General features: G+C 38.3%; 1 protein-coding gene across 1 annotated transcript in view; it reads left to right on the forward strand.

Annotated features, from left to right (window-relative positions):
- Positions 1–22,520, forward strand: part of csmd3b (CUB and Sushi multiple domains 3b) — a gene marked incomplete at both ends in the record, with an annotated part of 310,902 nt that overhangs the window by 86,394 nt on the left and 201,988 nt on the right. Inside the window, one exon of the mRNA XM_079485065.1 lies at positions 15,689–15,883. Coding sequence (XP_079341191.1) covers positions 15,689–15,883 — 195 coding nt within the window. The remainder of the gene's footprint in view (positions 1–15,688; positions 15,884–22,520) is intronic.

The following is a 22,520-nucleotide window of genomic DNA, read 5'->3' on the forward strand; positions in this document are numbered from 1 at the left end:
TCGCTTCATTTTCAGATCAATGATTTCTCTAGAGTTCTTGCTTTCTAATCCATTAGCCGGCTTCCTATTCTAAAGGACCCTGTCAAAGCTTGTCCATTAAAACATCTTGTTCTCTTCTTAATAGCCAGTTTTGGTCTTATTGGCTGCACTTTTGTCATTTCCAACTCAATTGTGCGATGTCTGGACTGGGAAAAAATATAAGACAATGTTCTCATATTTTTATGTAATGACATGTGGTTTCATCTAAAGCTCATATTTCACATTTGTAAATTTAGATGAGCTCATTAATTGATGAAAATACTGAGAAAATAGCTTAAGGGTTTTGTTTTGTATGCAGGCTATTAGTACTGTAGCACATCTAAATGCTTAAAATGAGCGCCCGAAGATGAGACAAAAGTAATTGAGTACAGTATATTTATAGGACAGATATAATAATTGTGTTTAATGTCAACAGAATGCTGTCAGCATCCTAAACATCAGTTTTCTGATAAACTGTCTGTTGTTATTATCAAGAAGTGTTTCCAAAAGAACATCCTGACATACTTTCAGCTCTATGAGGCTATAATAATAAAAGTCCTACTCAGTTCTTCTGGTTTGAGCTCTTGTACCGACACAAAATCTTCTACAGAATTAATTAAACATGTGCATGCTAATTGCTGCCATCCAATAAAGATCGTTTGCCCTCGGGGTGCAAAATGAGATGCACAGTTCAATTGAAAATCTTTACTTGTCTGAGTTCGGCAATTTGAAAAGCTGCATGTTGCAGATTACCCGGTGGTTAGGAGAATCGTTTGACCTCGAAAAATTTGACACGCTACGTGACGAGATACTTAATCGATCGAGTCACAGATGACGAGGAACTTGGCACACAGATGCGACAGAAGCATCTTATATTCTTATATGTGCTTTTAGGAGTGAAGTCCATTACTTCAGTGTGGATTAAAGGAATCTGAATTTTACATCATGGTACATGTAAAGCCACGTGCCTCCCTTTATTTAGTCACTGTTTGATCTTTGTTGGACGATTTGGTTTTGTTTTACTTTATTCACTTATACTTTCATCGATCAATGCTATAGAGTTTGTTTTAAACGGGTAAACAAAAGATTACACATCCCCTATAAAGTCTCCAGGAGGTCTCTGTTTCCCAACCCACCTGATGTGTTGTAACCGTGCAAAGTAGTCCGAACAGTGTTTAACATTGCAGCATAGGTTCCTGGCAGCATATACTGACGTTCTTTGGCCTTTTGTGCAGGCCGTCTGGCCTTCCTTTTGTTGCCCAGTTCAGTTCTTCTAATTAGCAAGGTTTTACCATCTTTCTCTGACCTACTTCGAACCTTGTACTTCTGTCTCGACCCCCTCGCAGGGAATTGTGGGTAGGGAAGAATGTCACCCTGCTCCTCTTACACTGTATCCATCATTCTCCATATGTTGGAGTGGGCCGAGCCAGCATCTCAAAGTGCACCTGCTGATAAAAGAGGCAGAGCCCATTGAAGATTAGTGCCAACCAGTCACGGCCCTTTAGGGCAGCGTCTTACCGTGGTGCTTTCTCATTTTTACTTCTGCTGTGCTTTGCTCTTAAAGGCCTTTTAGACCTCTTCTTGAGCATGCTGGAACTATGGTCTATCCTTCAATGAATGACCTTGCTGAGTAGCATAGACAGGCTTTGGTAAACACTGGTATTACCTCCATTGTGGTCTAATTAGACCGTGCAGATTCCCAAGATGGCTGTGTGACTCTGAGTGTTTCCTCAGTAGCTGTTTTGCGATGAAATTAACAATCATAATAGTGTTTGGGAATGTTTTTGCAATCAAAAAACTTTAAAGGGGAGGAGCCAGACCACACATACCACATTATGTGTGGTCAGGCAGGAAGAATATAGGTTCCATGCTGCAAAGAAACTAAAAACATATTTTTGTCTTGTTTTCTAGTACAAATATAATTTTTTTTAAATAAATTGATACATTTATTTGACAAAGTGAGTGTGACAAGGAACGTGAGTGATACTAAGTTAACTCTTGCATTGCAACAAATGAATTTTGATACTTTATCACATTTATTTTTACCTTTTTTTACGTAACTAATTCAAGTTTTTTTTACCCCATTAGCAGATTGTTTTGTGCTTGTTTAAAACAAAAGTTACCTTATCATTTTTTTGTTCACAAAACTAAATATTTTCATTCCCTTTCTTTGTCAAGTAAATGCATCTTGATTTGAGAATTTTCTTATAATTGTACTAGAAAACCAGACAAAAAAGTAAAAAAGAAAATCTTTCAATTAAAAGAGGCAACGGCTTTCTGAATTTATTTGTTTTAAGAGTTTGTTATTGTAGAAGCTGCATGTGCATCGGCTCATATAACATAAAAAGGTGTTGTACAGCTTTGTAATGGGTGCTCACCTGGTTTAAACCTTCTCCTTAAACAACATGAGAGTAGTTGTATTACAGTATGTAAAGAGAATATGCCGGTATTTCCTTGGCAGTCATCTCAAATGTGCTATAGAAAATGCTTGACAGCTAGACAAGTTTGATATTTTTTTTCTTTGATCTCTTTTATTAGCTGACTGGAAATTCTGTAACATCCCACACAATTTAATTCCTGGATCTTGACTACTTTCTTCCACTCTTTTCTCTGCAGTAGCTGTAACCGCAGTGCTGTACATGAGTCAGTGTGTATCCACTGCTGCTCTCCAGACTAAAGCTGAGGATTATACCGGAAGAGCCCCGACTGCAAGTTCCTTTCTCTGCAAAGCCTCAGTTAAAGTTTTCTAAAAGGAGTGTGTCACATTAGCATGAGATTATTTCAGTGTAGACGAGTCTCGTTTTTAGAGGATCTATTGACAAAAATGCAATATAAAAAACATAACTAGGTCTTCGTAGGTTTTTAAAGACCTTACATGATGAAACGTTATGTTTTTATTAACTAAGAATGAGCTATTTCTATCTATATACACCGTGGGTCCCCTTGCATGAATTTCACCATGTTGTTTCCACTGTAGCCCTAAACGGACAAACTGCTCTACGAAGAATGTTTTGTAAATATGTTATCTCCGAAAAATGTGTTGACATCTTAGTTCTGGGTCAGCCGCCGTCGTGGGTTGAAAGAGAAGGGGGGGGTGGAGGTAGGTTGCTATTCGTAACCTCACCGCTAGATTCTCCTAAATCATACATTGGTCCTTTAATTATTTTTTTATTTTATGAATAACACATTAAATTTGTCATATTGTTTTTATGAGTCAGCTCTGTTAACTCCTTTTTGGATTCCTAAGTCACCATTCATTGTAATAACATATAATAATCATTGCATTTTTAATTTTCCTTCATGTCAAGTGTTAAAAAAAGACTCCTATTATGTTTGTCCTCACATTAAAATGTGATTTCAAGCTATTCTGTTTTATTCGCTGCCTGTTTGGCACATTCTGTTAATGCATTGGGTTAGAAAGGTGAATTCAGGATGTTTTATGTGTTGACACGTTGCACAAAAATCACACTAGCATCACCACGCCATCAATAACAATTACAAAGCAGAGAGACGTCTTTTCCTGCACTATATACTAACGACAAAATTGACATACCTTGAGTACCAATGCGAGCCCTCTTTTCTCTTTCACCGTGGTGGATTTGACAGCTTCGACAGGTCATCCCAGTTCAGCACTCATAATGAATCTCACTTTCACAATGCAACATGCCCGTTTAAAAGGCCAAACAATCTTTGTGTTAACAAGTAAATGTGTTGAACTTCTTTCTCACTCATGCCTTGCTGATATCTTGCCGGCATGACTAGCATTCAGCATGCATTGACGTTTTCAGTATCGTCTAGTTATTCGCACATCATTGTGTCATCTTTAAAAGTTAGCTTTGCCTTATTGGTTTTATTACTTGGCTATTTAACATTATGACTTGGTTGTCAATCAGAATTAGATGGGGTTGATCGTCTGATTAACATCTCTGGTCTGATCTACATTATCCAGGTATGATAGCACTGATGTGCACCTGACTCCAGATTTCCTGCACGGCTGTGTTAATGTATGCTTTGTTGGGTTCGAACAGCCAGAGCTGGGCTGTGAGCCGCCATGCGGAGCTGCACCACAGGGCTGCATATGCTGTCAGTCTGTGTCAGGTTAACATCTGTCGTAACTCTCGGGAAGATTGCGATGTGAATTCCACTCAGTGTGCGTAACCATGTGCGTCTATGTTTCTTATTAGAGAGGTTAAATGTGAATTGAAACCTTTGTTAGCTGTGCAACACAAAAAAAAGATATTTTGAGTAACGTCTCATAGAAGTCATAGAAGATGTTTTTTGGATATCAACATTCTTCAAAATATCTTCATTTGTGTTCTGCTGAAGAAAGAAAGTCAAACAGGTTTGGAATGGCATGAGTAAATGCAAGGATAGTGTTAAATACAAAACAAAACTACAGTACATCCAAGGTTGTGCTTTTATTGCGATATGCATTCTCTTGGTTTCACTCATTCTGACCATGCCCTACCAGCTGAGCTACAGGAGGGCGGTATCTTACTGTACAGATCCTGCCAGGGGTATAAAAGCTCACTGTATATTTTTAGCATTGGTAGGTGCTTAAAAAATGTCAAGCACAGCAACTTGAACAGTGAAGTCACACAATCGTATCGATGCCCCTTTAAGCTGATACACAAATACAACTGATGGAGAACTGGGACAGCGCTCCCACCACGTATCTCGTATCACATTTGAAATCTGTACAAAGATTTTCGCATAGGTTTCTTTCTCTCCCAGTCTCTCTCGTAGTTGCTACTATTGCTGGCTCTTGACATCTTCTTAGTTGTTTTACAGTGACTTCCTGTGATACAGAATGCTGCCTCACATGCATCACGATATGACGCCTCTGTATTATATATCTGGGTTCTGGCTCCTATTTACATCCTGTTGACTTCAGCAGAGCTGTTTTTTGTAATGCAGAGTGACGGAATGCTCGAGCTACTGATGCATGCAGATGCAGTTGCAGGTCAGACAGGATTAATTAAAGCACAGTGACTGTCATGCAAGAAGATCCTCACCCTTGGCCAGCCTGACCCTAACAAGGTGAATATGCAATGCTCCCCCTGAACAATCATTTTGTACTTCTCGCCGTCTCTGCATTGCCAGATATTGGATTTAAAGACGGCTCTTACAGTAGCACTTGAGGTGACGGCTTGCCAGCATCCACTTCAGTTGTAGGCATGCACGACAATGCGATCGGGTGGATGTAGTTGAGGTATTGCTTTGATTTATGGCCCAGCTGAGGGATTGACCTTGAGAGTAGATCTAGAGGGATGTATTCATAGCTTTGGTAATGAAGAGCCGGGACAGTTTTTCTGCATGGCTGTGTTTGTGGGAGTCCCACATCTACAGTGTAATTGACCTTTTGCTTCAATATGAGCGACTTGATTTTATTTCTGTAGTAGTACAGGTACACATTTTACCATCTGGGCACAAATGATACATACCAGTTCTGTTGATTATGACGCCGGTAACTGAACAACGTCATTACCCATTGACTTGCATTTGTTTTGTGTTTGTACAATAGAAATGAATAGGTAACGCCGTTGTTAGGTTACCAACATTCTTAAAAATTTCTTATAAGAAAGTCATAAAGCTTTGAAATGACAAGAGCGTGAATAAATGATGACAGAATTTCCATTTTAGGGTGAACTATCCCTTTGCCAAGTCTAAAAGTGAACAGCCAAACGTCCTATAAACTGTATTTCTTAGTGCAGTAAAAATGTTTCAGATTATTCATAATAATATAATCTTTTATTGAAGATTGAGGGCTTATCATTTTGCTGTTCACACCACTTTTTAAAAAGCAGAGTAACCACTCGAGACATTAAGATTTTTTTTCTAAGCCGTGTTCTTAGGCTCAACATGAAATGTAGCTCTTTGCTTTGTTATGCTCTTATTTCATCGACTTCTTCTTCAAATAGAGTTTTTGTCAGATATAGCCATCTTCTGAAGAAGTATTTCTGTAATTCCCCCCCCTCCAAAGTGTAGCTAGATAGCTAACATGCACAATCGCATTGACACAAACACTGAATCCATTTAGTGCACTTAAGGTCTAACACAAAAGCACATGTTCACAATCGCACCATTTGTATGGATCATTTAACACACACACTCTGTAATAAAGGAGATGCATTCACGACACACGCACGCTGCTTCTCCCACCGGGTTATCAAAGCACTGGTATCTCGCGAGGCAGCTTACACACGTCTTCTCCGGTTCCATAGACCGCTGACTGACGCCGCCTGCCTCCCCCACCAGATTTGACATGCAGCTCCATCGTGCCTGCGCAAGGCTGAGGAACTTGATCAAAGAAGGGAACAACTGCAGAAATCCATTCCCCTTTTATATCCTCTGACATTAGGATTTTTTCAGTAGCATGCAGGCTTAGAATGTGCACAAATGTAGGGCACGTCAGTATGTATCATTTATAATATCAGGTGACTTGTGGTGGTTTGGTTTTTAAATGCTGTGAATCTAAATTAATCAATTATTTATTTGTGAACTGGTTAATTGGCAAAAGATTCATTTTCATCGGAATGCTAATTAGGAAAGTTAATTGGTTTTTATATAGTTCATTTTCGTATGTCCTGCCTTAAAGAGGTAGTTCCCCATCTTCTGTTAAGTCTTTTTCCATTATTTCCACACAATTAAATTGAATGGGGAATAGAAACAGCCGTGGTCACTGTATTGGAAAAAGAGACACCCACGGACACCCTTCTTTTGTTTTCAGTGCATAAAAGCAGGCCATGTGGGTTTAGAATTACATAAAAGTGAGTAAATGATGACATCATTTTACATTTTGGCTGAACTGTCTCTTGGTTCAAGAAATATCAATTCATGTGCACATTCATAGATGTGCTGAGAACCTGCTTGTGATTCACTGTCTCAACAAACCTCCAACTTCGAATGAATGCTTCCCCATAGTTAGTTCATAAACCTTTTTATACGACCGAACCTCCCCATGCCTTCTACTTAATATATCTTTTTGTTTTATGACATTGAGAATGTATTATACATGCGACCAAAATGAGAGAGTCAGTCATGCTTTTAGTCCATGTCCTCTTCGGGAGAACAAGTACTATCACTGTGTCTCAGGCTAAGGCTATTGGGAGACTTTCCATTCTCTCTCGCTATCTTCGCTCCGCAGCATACCCTGTCCTCGTGTTGTTCTTTTGACATCACATCCGCCAGCAGGGGTCTCTGGACCTGGTGATTTAATCACAGTCTCTTCAGAACGTAAAAGGACACCGAGATGGCAGGAACAAATGACATAAATGGGCTCAGTGTTATGCTGATTTAAGCGAATGGAATATGCCAGAGACCGCCAAGAGGAGGCCATGCTGCCAAAAAAGGTAAAAGAGATTTCGAGGTCCTATCCAACTGGCAATAAGCAGGTATTCCGAACCTCCTTGAGGGGGTTTCTTTGGTGAAATAGTTTGATTAGGATCTCTGACACGTAGCGGTGCGCTTCTCCTCACGAGGTGCAGGTTATAGAAAGTCACGCCCTCTAAACGAAGATAAAGTGCTGTTTCCCCTGTTCCGTTTCTCCTTCATTGTAAACGTATATATTTTTGGCCAGGCCCTGTTTTTTTTCCTCGTAGATGGTGCTATTAATCTCTGCAATCTGCCGCCTGTAACACACCCCATCAATCCCCCCTCCCAGTGCTGTTGATTCGGGAAAAGGGATCATTTTAGCTGCCATCTTGAAGAAGAAACAAGGGGTTTTGTGTGGAAATAAGAAGTTCCATAGGAAGGCCTGCCTGGGAGCTGTCCGTGGTGCTGATCACTTTCTCTGTGGTTTCTCACAGAGAAAGTTGACAGAACAGTATTATCTGTAACTGTAAAACATATATTATGAGTCGAAAAATTACTTCTGCACTTAATTTGACTATATATAGTACACAAAGATTTTCTGTTGCCTGCCGTATACGGGAAGGGCATAATGACAGAGTATCTCTCTGCTTGCTCTGTACATTTCTAAAGAATAAATTCAATTGCATTTCAGTCTAATACCATTGAAAAAAGTTTCGGCTTAGCTTCGCGCAAATGGGATTTTTTTGCATATTGTTATCTATACCTTTACTGGTAAGCTTTGCAGGTAATAAATTAATGTCAAATTTATTTGACATGGAGATTTATGGGACACTTTAGTGGTCAACCTAATTGCATACAGAGATTTCCAATTTGGCATGAACCTTTTGAGTGCTGTAAGATGGACTCAACTCGAGCATGCCCAGAGAGGCAGGCAAAGGATAATTGAGACCGCTCTCTGCATTGGAGGCTCACAATGATATTAGAAGGAGTGGAAAAAGGAAACCAAGCACAGCTGTGGAGAGCTTCAGTGTAAGGAGAGAGACCTCCAGAGAATGCCTGAGATTTCAAACGGTAAACAACAAAGAAAAATGGTTGTTGCTGTAATGCACATGAGATGGGAGAAGTGGACTGCTGGAAACATACTGAAGGTGGAAACAATCAGCTTGCATCTCTGCAGCTTGCATCCACTTATCTTGGGTTTGCCACATTGTGGCATTACCACAATACAAATGGAAAACTGGTGTCTTTTCACATACAGTAGTTTGAAGTGCCCACATCTGTCAAGCTTTAATAATGCCAACAATTCTAAATCCATTGATAATCCACTTTGAATGAAGCATTCTATAAACACATGAACCTGATCAGCCAGTTCATTAAGGAAAATCAGCTCCTAAATAACATTTTCAAAGTTCGCGATAACATTTAATGTTCGCTACGTCAGAATTAATTTGGCAAATGCATTCTATCTCTCATTATTCGCAATAACTGTGTTTTGCAAAAAAGAAAATCCACCTCAAGCGAGCGTGAAATAATGGTATTAATAAATTTGGAGTTTCCATGATGGAAACCTTGCTACTGATCTGCTTCACAAAAGCGAACTGACAGAGAATATATGATGACAGAACTCAACGAAAGAACAATTCGTCAAGGATTCATTGCTGTCTATATGACACAATTTTGGATAACAAATGTTGGAATGCAGTGATTTTTCAAATGTGAAAATGCCATTAGCTCAGCTCTTAACGATTCTACAAAAGGTTGTGGTAATTTGATAAATCCTCCCCACATCAACCTACATTTCCTCAAGACTAATAAAGATCCAAAAAAAGCCAAACCAGAATTGCACTAAGCAAACAGAGAGTCTCGATTACCATTTATCACATTAAGCTGAACCGTGTATGAATTTCCATTTAAACTCGGGTCAAAAGTAATCTGCAGACAATGATTCCGTTTAGTCATAAATGATACTCTATCTTTTTAATTAGGAAAGAGAAAAATGTTTTCTGTTCGCAGCCCTCAGAGTAGCAACAATAATACATTTCCCTGGTAAATTAATTACACCTTCACAGAGCACAAAAAGCTTTCCCTAATTAGCACGAGAGGCAATCCGTGGTGTCCGCGCAGAGGCCTGATCAAAAAGCACCCGAGTCATTTTTGATGAGCATCAAAGGAAGAGAAGCTGAAATTGACCACAGATGGTGAGACCCATTTGTTTTCAGCCTGTCTCTTCTAGCCCACACCTACGAGCACAGCCCTTATATACCGGAGCACGCCGCGATCGATGCGCAATTGAGCTGTGGCTGATCTTTGAGTTCCTCTGGTGACATTCAAGCAGCAAGGTCAGATTTTGGTTGAAGTTTATAAAGCGTGTTGCCGACTGTAATTTGACTGGGGTGAATAATGAACATGTTCGTAGTCTCCTGTATGCTTTTATCTATTGTTCGGGATCATATACAAAAGCAATCTTACATTTTGTTCGAGTGATCTCGCGAGGCAGATGATCAAAGTGGTTAAAGCTTGGTTTAGCCGTGATGGATGGGAAATGTATGACACAGGTCACGTTTTCAATAATCCAATTTGAAGGTGAATGTATAGTGAGTAGGTGCACAGGCCCGCATATGAAGACAAACACGGCTACACAAAGCCTTTGATGCACATGAGCAATCAATCAGAGCGGGCTTTCATTTCCTACTATTACGCCTTTCCATACGTGACCTTTGACTCATCAGCTCAGTTCTGATGTACAGGAAGACTGCACAATTTTGTCATTTTTTAAGCATTAGGACCCCCAATGCCAGCAAGATGATCTATTGTCAGACGGGGAATCTGAGAATAGTGTTTTTCAAAGCACTAGTTGGAGGTGATGAATCACCTTCAAAACACTAAATCCACATCATAGACCCCAATACTTCTGGTCAGGCTTTAAGTACCTCCTTCATTTTTTCTTTCCACTTTGCAGGATCATCCGTCTCAATAATAAAGTATGATTGAAAGTGTGCCTGGCAGGCTTCTTTTCACATTTTTACTTCTTACCTTTCATTTCCCCCTGTCCTTTGTCTGCCTAGCATCGAGCAACGCCTGTATTTTTTATTTGCGGACAAATGTGGAAAAAAGTAAAATCATGCCAAATCACCTTCCATCTCAGCCAACCAGCTGTGCGAAACTGAGGATCCATGTCCGGCGGGAAACAAATAAATTAATTCCTCCCGGCAATGGAGTCATAATTGTGATAATGAAAAGAGAATATCTCCATTATACCTCTTCCAGAACCTGATGACGAGGCCAACACACTCATTCCTGCCTGGCAGATGAAAATGGGTTTAAAGATCTTATTGTTCCCGGGGGATTTTAAGTGGATGGGCGAATTCCTTCTCTGGCCCGAAAGGAGAATAATTTATAAGCAAGGCAGCGTTGAGGCGAGGTCGCAACACATTGTAATAAAGTTGCCCCTTCAGCACTTCAAAGCTAAATTGGGATGGTAATGCATTGGGTAGCGGGAGGGCATCGAAAATCTTATGCTGCTGGAAAGCTTCTAGTTGTTTTCTGTTCATCTTTAGCTGTTGGATGACAGACTCTTTCACCCTTAGGGATAAGATGTTTATTTTTCTCGCATGGTGTCGGCATGTTGAAGTTGAGTCTTCTTGGACCTTGTCGCAGAAAGGGCTGGGGGATGCCGTCAAGTTCTCTCTAGAAATTCAATGTGCTTATGGGAAAAGACAGCTGTTTGTGTAAATTGCTGTCTTAATTTTAGCATGCATGAGTAGTTCTTAAAGGAACAGTTCACCCAAAAATTCTGTCATTATTTGCTTACCCTCAAGTTGTTCCTGAACTGTCTCTTTAAGAGGACACTTGGGTGGTTATTTAAAATGTTAAAGATGCCATTTTAGCTTTTCTTTATATAAATTGCTGTGGCTGTGGCAATATAAAATAATATTGCCTTGTTTGTGTTACATTTACCATGAATATACCCTTTTATTTAATAAAGTGCATTATTTTAATGTTAAAATATGTCTTTGTTTATGTTATGTTGTTGTGATTCGGAAACATGCTATGTTTATACTTTTAAAGTGTAAACATCGTGACTCTGTTTCTAAACATTGCTTTTGAAAAGCTTAGCATGGCAACACTGACAACCAATTTGTTTTGAGTTTGGGGCGGAGCTATCATTTTGTTTGACAAATGACATAGGAGATGGGGAGTTACTGCTTAAACAGTCAATACTTTTGCAAGCTGTGCTGCAGAATTTTTTTTTTAAAGAATTATTACACTGTGTAGGAGTAGTAGTTTGCTCAAATTTGTTTTACTGAAACATTAACAGTTCTCTATATTGTTCAGAATCATAATACTGACTTTCTATTTAAAGAGCGAAGATAATTAGTCACTTTTGCATATTGCTTCACTGTCCACCCACCTAAATGCTGAAGAAGTTTGCTTCATTTTTCAAGACCAAGTATTACAAAAAACATTCAAAAGTACATCCAGCTTTTACAAATGCAATTGATGGACCACATATTAACTGGTACAAAAGATAGAACATTGAGGGCAGGAAATGCCCTGTCACCCGAGAGTCCAAGCTGCAAGGTCCAGCCCCAGCGTTACATGTCAGGGCTGTGATGAATGACCAGGCTGAATGGAGGTCTGACGATAAGAGAGCCAGCTAATTCTACAGCTTAAAACCCATTTCCCAAACCACCTTCTTCAACCCTACAGTTGACATAAAGCTTAGATACGTGGACTTTCAAAGATAGAGAAACGGATGAAATCGAAGGAAGGATAATATTGTAGACTTGATTTGATTAAAAACATAGGAACATTTTAAGAACAATTGCCAAGACTGCAATATTCTCTTCATGTATATTTTAAGATTTTTAATGTATATTAATTTCCAAATGTTTCCCCTCCTCGCTGTAAAAATATAAATGAATACTAAAATATAAAATCAGTGACTTTGCAAAGTTATTTTGTTAACTGAGACGTTTTTTGCTAAATCTCAAAATTCACATAATTATGAGTCACATAAAAAACTGACAAATTTGCCCGAAAATATAATTATATGAAATATAAAGAAATGCCAGGGCTACTGTTTGCATGAATACCACTGCCACATACGATTGGCAGGAGTTTCTAAAAAAATTGTCATGTTTACACACTTGGTCTTAAAGAAGTCTCGAAAGATGCTAAGTGCTGATGTTTCTTCAGGACGTTTCTTCATTATAGACAAGAAAGAGCGATGCTGCAGTACAGTATCTTCATAAGATCACAGAAGATAAAAGACATTTTTATTATGAGCTTCATGAATATAATTAAGTACAGGTTGCTTGAATGATACAGTGAATATGTGACCCGTTGTCTTTAGAGAGCTCCACATAGTGAGCTGTGAGCTGCTTCCTCGAAGGCGAATTCTAAGTTGAACCTAGATTGAAGGGCAGTGGTGATCTTTTACAGAAACTCTTAAGGGGTGCTGAGGAGAGGATAGCGATGGACCGGTGAAGGGCATTAAAAAGCTTAGATGTTATCCCCCTGTCGGTCTGCTCACACGGCTCCTGTGTGGAGAAAGCCAGTCTCTCCTCGGGGCGTGTCTCTGTGTCACTCCCACCTATCAGAGAGATTACAGGAAGATTTGTAACCTTTGCTAAATCATACGGGAATGTGTTTGGAATGGCTTTGACTGAAAGGCTGTATGCAAAAATAAAGTTGATTCTTGATTATTGATAAGCAAATTTTAAAAAAGCACATGAAAAATATGATAATTCTTTTTAGAATGAGGGGTTTGTTAAACCATAAGCATTACAAAATAGCATTTCATAAATTATACATCAAACTAAGACTCTAGGACTGTGGCCTATTGTGCTGCACAATACATTTTATAGAAAATATCTCACATTTCAGTATGTCTGTTAAAATTGTTCGCAACAACTGAATGATTTAAATATTTTTAATAGTTATGTTTAAAGGTGTTAGGTCTGCAGATGTCTGCATGAGTACACGCATGGGGTGATGAAAAATGTGAAACACTGTATGTATGTTGGTTGTATAATTTTCAGTTTTTTAATACATTTCTTCAGTGTTTTGCAGCCATAGTGGTTTAGTTAAGGAAGCTAAATCACGTTGAACTGGACTGATGTTCAGTATGTTTTTAATAAGAAAATCCATTAATTCCACCTTTAAAAATCACCAATTTACTGTAGACTGCTTTTGTACTTTGATCAATGCATAGACCCTGGCAAAAATGAAAATGGAAAATGGCATGGACAGTCGCCTGGTTTTGTTGTCTTTTCCGTTGATGTACCAGATCTCTCATTTTCCTTTCATTGATATTCCCGTCGGCCTCAATGACAAACGCAAGCGATCCATCACCGCTCTAAATGGCAAAATTGACAGCCCTCAAGGGCTTCGAATGCCTTTTCTGCTGACACGAGATTATCACATTTATCCTTTTTTATTTAATCCTTACAATGCGTTCTCATATGCACCGCACTAATCGAGGCTGGATGCTTGTTTCCGACACTGTCATTTCCTAAATGTGAATCAGGCTTCTGCAGGTTCTAATCAATGTGATGAGCACGTAGGGAGACGTTCCCGTCATCTGCTGCTTCTTATTGTGTAATTTACGCACCAGCCATCACCTCAAGATATTTAAATGATCCATCCATAACATCCCGAGATCAGGGGCCGCAGCCTTGACAAGGGAGGTGCATGTTGGGTGACAGGATGGTGTCCGTCTTTTAATTTCAGCCCGTTTCGCTGCCTCTGTGAGTGTGTAATTAGTGATATTAAATAAGAGGAGTTGCCAAGCGAATAAGTGGGGACATGGATATTACTCTGGGCTTGTCCAGCAGCTTGTGTTTGTGTCATATCTTTTTTCTGGGAGTACAGTGATTCAAAGTCAGCCAGTCTGTTAATTTAAAGACATAATTGAAATTTTCCCTGATAGAACGAATGCTTAGCTGTCAAAACTAAATCTGCATCCACGTGATTTGAAAGTCTTTGCAGGCTTTCTGTATGCCATATAGTAGCAATATATATGGTACTATATGAGAATCCTTGGTAAAATATTATGAGTTTTTGTTTGATGGAGGGAATATAAATATCGTAAGTTGAATCGTAAGAAACAAGGAAATATAGGAATGTGACAGTATGTACAGTATTTAAAGGGCCAGTGCAATAAGCAACTCATTGTGGCCGGTACAGAAGTTCGAGAATTGTAGTTGTCACAAAATAGAAAAAAGGGGCATTTTATTTTGACTTTGCAATGCACAAAACAAGTCTGTCTAACTAACTAAACTCCCAACTAAAACTGTAACTAAGTTTGCTAAAAACTAACAGTGTTCTTGATTATGATTGAGTGTAATTTAATAATAATGATATAAATGTAAAAACAATACATAAAGATTAATAGTATCATCAATTATATGACACACTGCAAAACCAGTGATTTGTTGATATAAACACAGGTAAGAAACAATGTTCTAGGTCTAGACATTTCGTTTTCCTCTGTGTGGTTAACTTTTTGCTGCGTTGCTTAAAGTTATGAAGTAATTCATCTTACCTGAAAGACCCTTTTTTTGTTACTGTTCATAAAGTAACTAATAATAATTTGATTTCTGAAACTGAGATCAACTTATCACAGGGCCGCCCATAGAATCTCAGTCTCTGGTGTGAAGAAGAGCTGAATTTTATGACTTCCTTTTTAACATTGTTTTGTACATTTTCCAAATTAAGGGATTGCATTTGGATAAAAGTACTTCTTTTATTGACTACTATTATTTTCTAAATACTGTCTTGTGCGTTTTATATATGTTGTTAACTCAGATTGCTCTCTGGTTTAATTTACAATGTTCATTAACTGTTCAAAAGTTAAAACTCAACAAGCAATGAAGTTCTATAAAAACAGTATATAAACATAAAAGCGTAAATAGGCCTCTGTTGCTTGAGTGGATCATCTAACTTTCTGAATGTCAGACTGTATTTATGGTCTACTGCAGGCAAGATGGCTGCCTCCCAAACCTTGTGTGTAACAGCACAATCAATGTGTGAAGGTATCACCTCTCTCTCTTTTTTTTCTCTGTCTTTCTCTCTTTTTCGCCTCTATTTAACAAGCCCCTGGGCCACATTCAGATCCAAGCACATCGGTTCTGTCCTTGGGTTTGATTGAACCAGGATATAAAGCATAAACTGGCAATTAAATAGCTCATCATTCATATTAAATGTTGTGTATGTGCACCCCTTAGCCTAGTTTTACTAGAAAAGTGTGCACTTACCAAGTCACTAATCAAAGCAATTTTATGAAAAGTCTCTATGATGTAATTTCCCGTATTCCGAATACAATGCTAAAAACAAAACTTTTCCCTCTTAGAATTGCAGAGCAGTTCCTGTGGGAACCCCGGTGTTCCTCCCAAAGGCATCCTATATGGGACACGTTTCAATGTGGGCGACAAGATACGCTACAGCTGCGTAACCGGCTACGTGCTGGATGGCCATCCCCAGCTCACCTGTGTAACTAATGCAGGCAATGCGGCCGTATGGGACTTCCCGGTACCCATATGCAGAGGTAAGCAGCAGTCAGACAGCTCTCCATGTGATGTGCATGACCAATAAACTGCAAGTGTGCGTGCGTGTTTTCTGGTCGCCTGTTTACTTGCATGGGTCTCTTTGATGTTTCCATCTGTTCAAGTGTCCTTGTTCGTGTTTGCTTGTTTTCATGTGCCTGAGCAGTGCATGAGCGTGTTTGCGTGAGTATGCGTGCATGCATGGGGGAGTAAATGGAAAAGCGGCTATAGAGGCCTGTAAGTATTGACTTGTTTTGATTCGAAATGGCACAACCTAGAGCGACTCGGAGAACCTTTTATTTAAAGGCATCCTAGAACCCTTTTGTTGTTAGTAGCACTTATATTTCCAAGTTTCTTTTATTTCATTCAACTGTTCTTTCATTTAAAAGCATTAGGGGTTGATGTGCAGAACCATATAGGTACAGACATGACTTTGACACTTTCAAGCAGGTTTTTACTCTTTCGTAAACTTGATGACCACAGTAACGTTCAGCAAAGATAACTCAAGACGCTGTTTTTGTTTGCGAATGCATGAAGATTTATTGTCTCGTGTTCATAGCAATTATAATGTGCATTAGCCATGACCGTTTTGAAATAAGAACTGCTCCATAGACAGTCAGCGCTGGTTTCTGCTCCAGCGTGTTTAATAGAAAGGGGGAAGTGACAGCGTCTGGATCATGCTTGCTTTGGTTGAAGACAAATTGCAAAGCCAACTGTGCTTGAATAAAAAATAGCTACAAAACTGTGGCTCTTCAACCTGACCCAGAATGCATTGGGGTATAGGGTAGAAGAACACTGTGTTTTCTGCACTTTGCCATCATCTGGCATCCTATTAAAATACTTTTTTGACAAAAAATAAGGTCTGATTATTAAATTCCACATGATATGAAAAATATTTGAAACTAAATTAAAATTTAATTTTGGAAATGTTGAAGTTTGCCTTCATTTTAATGCATTTAGATGTTGAATATTCATGAAAATGTCATAGAACATTCTTCACTTTTTACTCAGCAAGTTACCTTGACCAAAATCTTTGTGTCTGCCCTTTTCTACTTTTATGAGCAAAGTATATAGCAGGGTTTTTTATATAAAAGCAGCTCCAAATCGATTTTACCCATGCAATTTACAGTTACCATTAATTTTTAGATTAAGGGGAAAAATCCATTTAAAATCTTAAATCAGGGGACCTTTAGAAATACTGCTTCCGCAAATGTCAATGTTATGCTAAAATTCTATAATGTATGCATGTCGGAAAACCGGAGTGGAGATAAAAATGCACAAGTATGTTGGTGGCCCTTTGGTACTTTGCACTTTTAAATGTGTTATGGACTCAAAATGTTGTGAATTCAAAAAAACATTGTGATGATAATGCTATTTACATCTTATAAACTTTAGTCTTATATCATTTTAAATATGTCTAAAATAAAGTTCAAAATCCATTATATTTATATATTTTTTTAAATATGTATAAAATAAAAAGTGTTTTTATATTTATATTTATATTTCTTTTTTAAATTCATACACAAGTTGTAAAATATAAACTGTAGGCTGCTGCTACAGATAATCTTTAATCAATTCAAGTCTTGTCAGAAAGTGCTGCATATTCAGCAGTTTGGAATAATGGAATTGACTGTAACAAATAGCTGTTTCTGTCAGCTGTTTTGAACCTAGGTTTGAAGAAATGTTCTAATATTTTCCTCAGACTTGCTCGGTTGTGCATATCTCCACACCCCGGTACCTTTGGCACAGTTGGTCAGCCTGTGGTGTCAAGGCGTGAAATAGGCATGATAACACTGCTGCACAGGTAGCCGAGCCGAGGCGACAACTCATAGCCCGGGAATTAACACACAATACCTCCTCCGCCCAATCCCATGCTGCACCGCAGCACAGTGCTGTGGGGCTTGTTTATCGTCAAATAATCTCATTAGAGAGATAGGGAGCACCAGAGAGTTGACATTTTTACATTTCCTGGACATTTTCTGTTTCACTCTCATGCCGATGAGCTCCCTCAATGAAAACAAATCCCCAAACTCGGTCCACAAAATTAATGCGGCTTTTTGGGACCGAGAAGCAAACCATTTCGTATCTGGACATCTTACAGTCAAACTCTCGGCATGTTTTATTAACATATTGAGCGTGCTAATTTGGGCCAGTAAATTTTGGTGGCCAGTAGCTCAATAAGTGTAAGTAAATAAGAGGGTGTGGGTGGGCCAATTGTCTATAGAGGTCAAGGATAATAAACTTGAGTGAAATGAGCCATGATGTCGAGCCATGATGTTTAAGTGCCTTAAAATGACATCATTTAGAGAAGTGAGTAAATTTGGACCTGCTCAAATGGCTTAAAATTAGTTAAATAAAGTAAGCTGTGACCATTGCATGCCTTGACAGTAAACAAATCCAAAAACCACAGCGTGAAACCACTGCCTTTAAAGGTCATGGGTGTAGTGAGATGACTAAAATGCAGGTCAGCTAATGAAGCAAATCATACTGTACTTTGCCTGTTTCTCCACTGTCTCCGTATAGAGCTTCTGTGCTTCCAATCCTTGGTTGAGTAGTCTGAGTGTAGAATAGCTAAAATTATCCTTTGTCGGATGGAATTCCTCAGGGAGCATTAAAACTGATAATTTGACGCGGAGGCTGTGAGTCCTAATGACATGCTTTTGATGTGCTAGACTTTAATTTTGACAGGGTCTTTTTCATTAAAGAGTTTAGATTCACTGTGAGCTGAAGCAATCCTGCCATCCCTCCCTCTTCCTGTCTGGCTTTGACAACCGTGGGGACCACCTGCTTAAAGACGTAAATCCCTGATCAATCCCACACCACTTTGAGCAGCCCTGCAGAAATTGATGCTGACATCTGTACCCTTCTTAAATGCAATATACTTGCCAAGGGCTGTGTGTTTCATGCACCGATATGATTGGTTAACGAATCCCTGTGCAAGCGTTTGAGGACCCTATCACAGTTTACCAAAAATGTATACATTTTGACAAACCTAGTGTTTTTTTGGTGACCCACCGAGTCATAAATCTGATTCTGAATTTACTACAGTGTATGGGTCATAATTATGCAGCGTCTGAAGTTTCTTAAGGGATAATAAAAGCAAATGTAGATACAGGCTGTCGCTGGGAAAAGGGGATTTGGCTCCTTGATTCCTGGTGTGAGGAAACTTAATCTGTGGCAGCTTTTTTTGCAGACTGGGCATTGCCATCGCCAGGTTTTCCAACCCCTTGACACTCACTATCATATACTGTGGTATCTGGCTCATGCGAATGAGCCATCTTTTTCCTAAATAGGATTCAATTAATACACGTCAAAGTATTAAACATGATCACGCACAGTGTTTTTAACACTACACAAACATTTGAATATAGTACAACGAACAGAACATTTATAACCAAATCTAAATTTTTACCGGATATATTTTAGATTAAATTATGTATGTTAGATTAAAAAAATTAATATAAATGAAAACCTGAAATGCCTCTGTTTACATCTTGCGAAGTGGTCAATATAATAATACAAATAATAGTATAGCTTTCATGTTTGGGTTTAGTTATAAAATCTCTATAAAATAGCTTCCACTAACTAGCCTTTGAACTATGGCAGGGCAAAAAAGAAAAAGTTATTTTTTAGTATTACTTCAAATTAAATAGACACTATATATGTTCACAAAGAGTCGCTGCTGTAGTGATCTTGAGTTCATTGTCTCTTGTTTTGCACATCTCTTGTATAATCAAACAACAGCAACATTTTTGTTGAATTATTAGTCATTATGTCTCAGAAATCTTCTCTGTGCGTCACTACTTTAGAAAATAAATACCCAGGCTGCCAATTTTTTGTGCAGAAGTGGTTCCAAAGGAGCACATCGACAACATGGATGGAAAAATTATTTATTTTTAGTGTAAAAATAGTAATGATTTGGATTCAGTACAAACAAAATGATAGTGGTGGTCTGATTCCAAGCGTTTTTTATTTTTAGATTTCATTTGAAGCATAATTTCTTTATCAACTGACTGTACTAACAGTAATTTTTTATAGAACTTCTGTTGTGCTACTTAAGTTACATAACTGACAGTCATGCATCAATGCTTTTGTTGTTCTGTGTCTAAGTCTTAGGTAGAGAACAGGTGGCTCATTTAGCAACGTTAACTAAAAATAGCAGTCTGGCAAACGCATGTCTCTCATGTAAAAGATAACGTTATACCTTTTATAAACTAGGTGGTTAGTTTACTTACATTTTTAGGTTGTCCATTTCCCACAAGATTTAAGTTAGTTGCAATTCAGTTTGGGCTTACACGTTCTCTGACACTTTAAAAAGTCCTTCTGTAGAGCAAGGCTTTCATTCATTTAAATGTAGAATGCCACACATCCAGATGTTATCTGTATTCCATTAACTTGAGTATACACCATATAGCCATAATGATGTTGATTTATGCCAAGGCTTTAAACGATCTCGCCGTAGTCTGTAGGACAGTATGTAATTCGCTGAAATCCATTTCTGCATGTACTTGTCATTTAACTGATGGGCTGCCACCATTTATCAAATATTCCTTGCACCTGAGTACAGAGGACATCATGGAGAACCATCTGAACTAATTATGCAGTACTGCAATGGCCATATTGGATCATCTCAGATGGGAGGCCTGCCAGCACAATGAGATTAATATGTATCTCAGAGGAGATTGCCACAGAGGGCTTATTCAGAGGTGAAAAAACCCACCTGATACCCAGAACTGCAAGTTCCATTTCTCAGTGCAGATTTGGTGAGCAGATCTTAGGTTTTTCTGTGTTTGTGAGGCATTTCGTTCCAGCCCAAAAATGTGTAATTTCAACACCAAAAGCATTGCCAATTCAAATTGAAAAAGGACGGTTTGACTGTCCTATGTTTCCCAATTCGCATCCTATCCATCCAAATTAGTATTAGAAATTAGAATTATTACGTTGAAATGAGTGTTTTCAAAGTTCACAGTTTACAAGTTTCATAAAAATTTTAAGCAAAGATTCATTAACACTCAAACGGCTGATATTACTCGCAACATACTGTGAAAGCGCGGAGTAAGAGGGCAGAGTTTCTTCAATAATACATCACTTTGACTAAACAATAATTAGAGATAATTTGCATTTTTGGATGCAAACCTTTGGTTGAGATTAGACTCAGAAGTGAATGATTAAAAACAGATACAATATATACGTTCTTGATTCAGAGATTCTGTACTTTTTCCAAAGGTGTGTAACAGAGCCACCTGCTGGACAACAGTACAAACACCGATTGCTGTAATGACTCATCTTTGGGAGGAAACAGGTGATTTTTAAACGATGAGATAATTTGTCAATGGCAGGGAAAGAGTTAACCTCCAAATGGTGTCTACATACCTATAGCGTGATAGCACAAATACATCTATTGGAAGTCCATTTCATGTCTATGTTTTAGGGCTGTCAATTAAAAAAATAATCCCGACTAATCGCACCCTTTTCGTGTGATTAACTGCGATTAATCGCACACGTTTAGCGAATTTAACATTCACTATTTATTTTTGTGCTGTCAATCAATTAAAAAGATTCACACATAGCATTTATGTTTTTAAAGATACTTTTACATTCTAATAATTTCACATTTATCAAAATCACCAAATTAATGTAGAAACAACACATTTCTTTAACAGCATCCATTTATGAATAAAAGCCAACATTCTAATATTTCCAACTGATGTCTTCATTAAATATACTAAAAATTTCTACTAATAAAACCCAAGTTCTCAAACACTTTACAGTCTTTACTGCTAAATACATGAAATGCAGAAGAACCCTCATTGGCACTACAAAATCACATTGATTTCTTCTTTCTTTTGTTCTTTGATTAACATTAGTGACATGAGTCACAGCAGCACATTTAAGAGCTGACGCTCAAAGCAGGTCTAATGCGCTTCCTATTATCACTACTCTTTGCATTCATTTAAGACTTTATTTAACTCGTTGAAGACCCTGCTTGCGAAAATACTGGAAAAAAGTGCTTTCTGGCGTAATCGTGTGTGTTTTTGCACGAAATAGAAGTTAATACTGGTGTCCCGCTGCCGCTGTCGCGTTGATCCGCGTTTCACAGCCAGAAGCTGTCAATCTATACTGGACGTGTCAATACAATTTATTATACAACCATTTTAAATCGCGCCTATATAGTTTAAAGACCATTAAGAGCGTGAATATAATGTAACACTTCACCAAAAAACGGATGTTGCGTCAATGGCGATACATTTTTTTTAAAGTTAAAGTTGACAGCCCTACTATATTTACATCAGCAAGGCGTATTTTTGTATTGTTTGCTTACCTGCATTACATGTCTACGGTGTCTCCTGTCAGATGTCATAGAGACATCAAGAAGATGTCTGTTAGATGTTTGTCAAATTGACCTTTCTAAGACGTATATCAGAGTTTTACAATGCAGATGTTTTGCAGTTCTACAGGTCTTTAGTAGAAATGTTTTTTACATGTGATATCTCAGTATCTTTGTGTGGGTGGGTGTGCATGTGTATGTGCATATTAAACAGGGATTGGAAATAGGATTTTAACAAGGAAAATATGACACACAGTAGCGTCCCGCTAACTAGCCTGATCGCTTAGATCTCCTTGAGATCTCAGTGACTT

This window comes from Barbatula barbatula (assembly GCF_947034865.1).
Source record: "Barbatula barbatula genome assembly, chromosome: 21".
NCBI classification, from domain to species: Eukaryota; Metazoa; Chordata; class Actinopteri; order Cypriniformes; family Nemacheilidae; genus Barbatula; species Barbatula barbatula.